Source organism: Notothenia coriiceps, unplaced genomic scaffold (genome assembly GCF_000735185.1).
Source record: "Notothenia coriiceps isolate Sejong01 unplaced genomic scaffold, NC01 NC01_scaffold00027729, whole genome shotgun sequence".
In the NCBI taxonomy this organism is placed as follows: Eukaryota; Metazoa; Chordata; class Actinopteri; order Perciformes; family Nototheniidae; genus Notothenia; species Notothenia coriiceps.
In genome coordinates this window covers 1-3962 of record NW_011360430.1, presented here as the reverse complement: position 1 = coordinate 3962, position 3962 = coordinate 1, and the positions used below count along the sequence as shown (strand labels likewise).

At 43.8% G+C, this 3962-nt stretch overlaps 1 protein-coding gene across 1 annotated transcript; it reads right to left on the bottom strand.

Annotated features, from left to right (window-relative positions):
- Positions 1 to 2001: 2001 nt before the first annotated feature.
- LOC104957781 (occludin-like) lies at positions 2002 to 3407 on the bottom strand. The gene is made up of 2 exons (XM_010785443.1): positions 2638 to 3407; positions 2002 to 2183 (listed from the first exon to the last, which is right to left on the bottom strand). The coding sequence occupies exons 1-2, from the start codon at positions 3352 to 3354 to the stop codon at positions 2007 to 2009; spliced, it is 894 nt and encodes a 297-aa protein (XP_010783745.1). The 5' UTR covers positions 3355 to 3407; the 3' UTR covers positions 2002 to 2006.
- Between the last annotated feature and the right edge of the window lie 555 nt (positions 3408 to 3962).

Sequence of the window (3962 nt, the reverse complement as noted above, 5' to 3'; positions counted from 1 at the left end):
ATTTTCTTTTATACGTATGTATTGTGAATGCAACGCTGCGCAAATGTGGGTCTGACTCTGCCTCACAGAGGGTGACTGGCTGTCTACATGATGTGGCCTGCCGACATGGCCACTTTCATACAGATCATACACTAATGCCCTCGATTGGTCTCTGTGTGTCATTCAAGCTCGGGAGGACGTGTGTGTATCTGTGTCGCGAGCGAGCGAGAGAGAGAGAAAGCGTGCGCACCGGTTACGTGTATTGTTGGAGCTGTTTCAACAACAAGGTGGAGGAGAGTCCTCTCCTGTCAGACTGAGAGACTGATAACTACAGCTCAGGTGAGGTAAAAGGACTGAGTGTTTAGATAGTTAACTTAGTCTAAATTCTCAGTGGGTCTCAAACGGTTGGTCACCATTTATGTAAACACATAGGCTATTTCCATTTGAGGGGGGAGTGATTAGTAAAATATGCATGAATAATACAAATAAAATGTTAACTAGGTGAAAAAAGGTCAGATAAACTTTTAAAACTTGTTGAGACCTAAAACTAGTCTTTGCTGCTGCCTCAAAGAGGAGCAGGGGGGAGAGAATGGAGACAGGAGAGCCTGATTCAGGAGCACAGACACACTCACAACTATAAATGAACCAAAAACAAATAAATAAACAAGTTTCAATGTTTTTTCATATTGGATATGGTATGTTAGTGGTTATGGCCATGTTCTTATGATTTTATGATTATTTAAATGTATACAGTTCTGTTTCATATGGGTGTCTCTTTATTTCCCCCTCAAAATGATTGATGCATTTAAGTCCAACATTTAAAAAAAAATCTTTTTACCGGGGGAGCATGCCCCTGGACCCCCCTATAAGATTTGAGGTCCACCCCCACTTAAAATATGTTCAAATGAATAGGTTCCTAAATGGATTTTCAATTTTTTTTAAACAGTAACCCATCTCCATATGTTTATTTTTGGTTAGTAGATTTCAACTAGAGGACTATCACTATGGGCAGCAACGCTGTAAATATTGACAAATAAATCCAGCAAAATGGCACAAAAAACTGGTAGTGGCCTGGCTGGGTGTATAATTCCCGGCCTGACTTATTGTCCCAGTCCGGCCCTGTCCTCTGTGCTCCACTTCCTACTTGGCGCACCGGTAACTTTCTCGTGCGAACGAGAAACTAACTAACGTAGTTTTAGGGATGATTTACAGTCTTATAGTTGTTGGATAAGTTTTTATTTTTAGATCCTCCTGACAACAAGGCACATCATGCTGCAACTAAGGGTGATTAAACAGACCACACCCAGAAACTGCAAAACAAACCATTCCTGCCTTCCCCCAGACTTACCTGACAGCTGTTGAAAGGAAAACATTTTCCCAAGGTGAGATGAGATATAATTCAAGGCTTTATGGGGGTCTGTTTACAGATCACACAAACAACTTCGCAGTCAAACTATAAACACACCAGCGGACAAACAGCGACAGTAATATAAGTTACTGTCGATATCCACTGAGCTTTGAGGGTATTATAACTCTGTCCGACAGCATCATGGGGCCTATTGTTCCACTCTTTTAGGCAACTTGACTCTTAACCTGAGTGATATATTCAAACGAAAGATTCCATGTTTTTTATGGTTGACCATCCTATCAAATAAAAATGTTGTAGATGTATAGTGCACCAATTTACTCACATTTCTCCAAAATTCAACCTTAAATATTTGGTATCTTTGGAAATGTAATGATCTCTAGACTTCTTAATTTCTGACACAGAAGTGATGAAAGGAGGCTTCAACACAACATCAAATGTTGATTGCACAATTGAACGGGCACTTAAAAAGTGCATGCAAGCACTAATGTGTTTTGAAGCACTCATTTTCACTAACTTTACTCTAAACTACTTTGTTGAAATGACCTGATGTACATAGTTTAGTCTTAGTTTGTTGAAAAAAGGCACATTGAGTTGATCCAGTTTGTTCTCCTATGCAAACAAGTCACTCATACACAAACACGTACAAACCCACACAAAATCACACACTCACCCACTCCCCAACGCTGTTGTGCAGACCATTATTGACCATCTTCACTTCCTCCCAGAGAATGCGATCCGGGCCCCAGCGCCTGATCATGGAGCGAGTCTTGACTGCAAACACCAGCAGGATGATGAGACCAACAAACACCAGGAAGCCCAGGACGATAGCTATGGCCTGCAGGAAGAACAGAACTTAATGTCAGTGGGCTGCAATTCCACCTGCTAACAGACATTGTAAATATCGGGGCTGTCAGGAAGCAGGAGCTAAAACGAGACTCAGACTTTACACAGGATCTGAGTGGACAGCCCCAATATAATTGCTGTCTCCACAGGGGCCTATGTTACACCCCACCACCCCATCTAAAAACAAATAAAGTTCTGCAGGAAACATATACATTTCAACATATAATGCCATCTCATATAATCTCTTCATAAATTATATTACTTTTCAGGTATGTTTAAGAAATTGGTATAGCTGTCAATGGAAAATTACTGTTGACTATATTGCTGAACTAAATAATCTATATAGAAACTACTGCATTCCTGTTGGTAAAGGAGCTAAACAGTGTTTACCCCCCATTCAAATCTAACGCCCTATCATCCTCCCTGGAAAAGAAAGCAAATCACACCTCTTGGGGCTCCACCACACAGTAATGGTAGAGGTACTGGTTGAGGAAGATGCCTTGGGCCTGGTCCTGGTTCTGGTACTGGGCACACAGTTGGCGGATCTGGCTATAGGCCACAGATCCTGTGGACTGGGCAGTTGGGTTCACGGCCACAAGGTACACAATTGTGGCGATGACCATGAGAAATGCCAAGATGGCACAGATGATGATGGTTGCTAGGTAAAACTTTGGTGAGCGGGCAGCATTTTGCCTTGAAATGACCAGCACAAATATTATAAGCACGGCTATGAAGGTGATGGCAGAGATGGCGATGAGGAAGGCTTTTCCAGCTTTGGGGTCCATTTGTGTTTGTCCATAGCCACTGGAGCCGCCACTACCTCCTCCATAGCCACTTCCGCCATATGAACCACCGCTGCCATATGAACCACCACTGCCATATGAACCACCGCTGCCATATGAACCACCGCTGCCATATGAACCACTGGAGCCACTACTCCCATATGAGCCACCATAACCTGGCAACATGCCAGCTCCACCTCCCATACCCATGAGGCCCATATCGTAGTCCCAGACAAGTGTGGAGGCCACGCAGGCAAAAACAGCAACACACATGATGATGATGATGATGCACAATATCTTCATGACACCAGGTGGGGAAGTCCAGCGGTAGAAGTCAAGCTTTTTATCTCCTGGGTAGTAGGAAAAGGTGGGGTTGGACATGGGCTCACTGTGCCGGTGTCTGCTGCTGTGGCTGCAACAGAAGAGGACAGGGAGCAGGGCTCAGGGTGAGTTCTGTTCACTGCAAATACAGTGGGAGCAACAATTCACATTCACATTATATACACTCACACTAAATACGGACAGTGGCGGCTGGTGGAAAATATTTTTGGTGGGGCTATGGAAATGGTGACAAAACCATACTAGGGCATTTAAAATCAGGAGACTAAATACGAACATTGTGTGTGTGTGTGTGTGTCATACTTGCCAACCCTCCCGATTTTCGCGGGAGACTCCCGCATTTCTCCCGATTTCTGACAAAATCAGATTTACTCACGACTGTTTCCACTCGGACTTTAATATAGGTACACCATTGTTTGGTTTCCATGGTAGCGCGTCTCTTTAGCAGCGCGCGCAACTCAAAGTCTGAGAGGGTGAGGAAGATGACACTGAACACGAATCGACAACTCGACCCTCTGCTCACTCCTTTCCTTTAAAATACAGGTCCAGCCCACACATATGCTCCATGGTGCAACAGGCATTGCCCTTACAACTACAATAAGCATGCAAATGTTAATCTACAGCTCCGGCGATCCACTAGCACCGGAGTC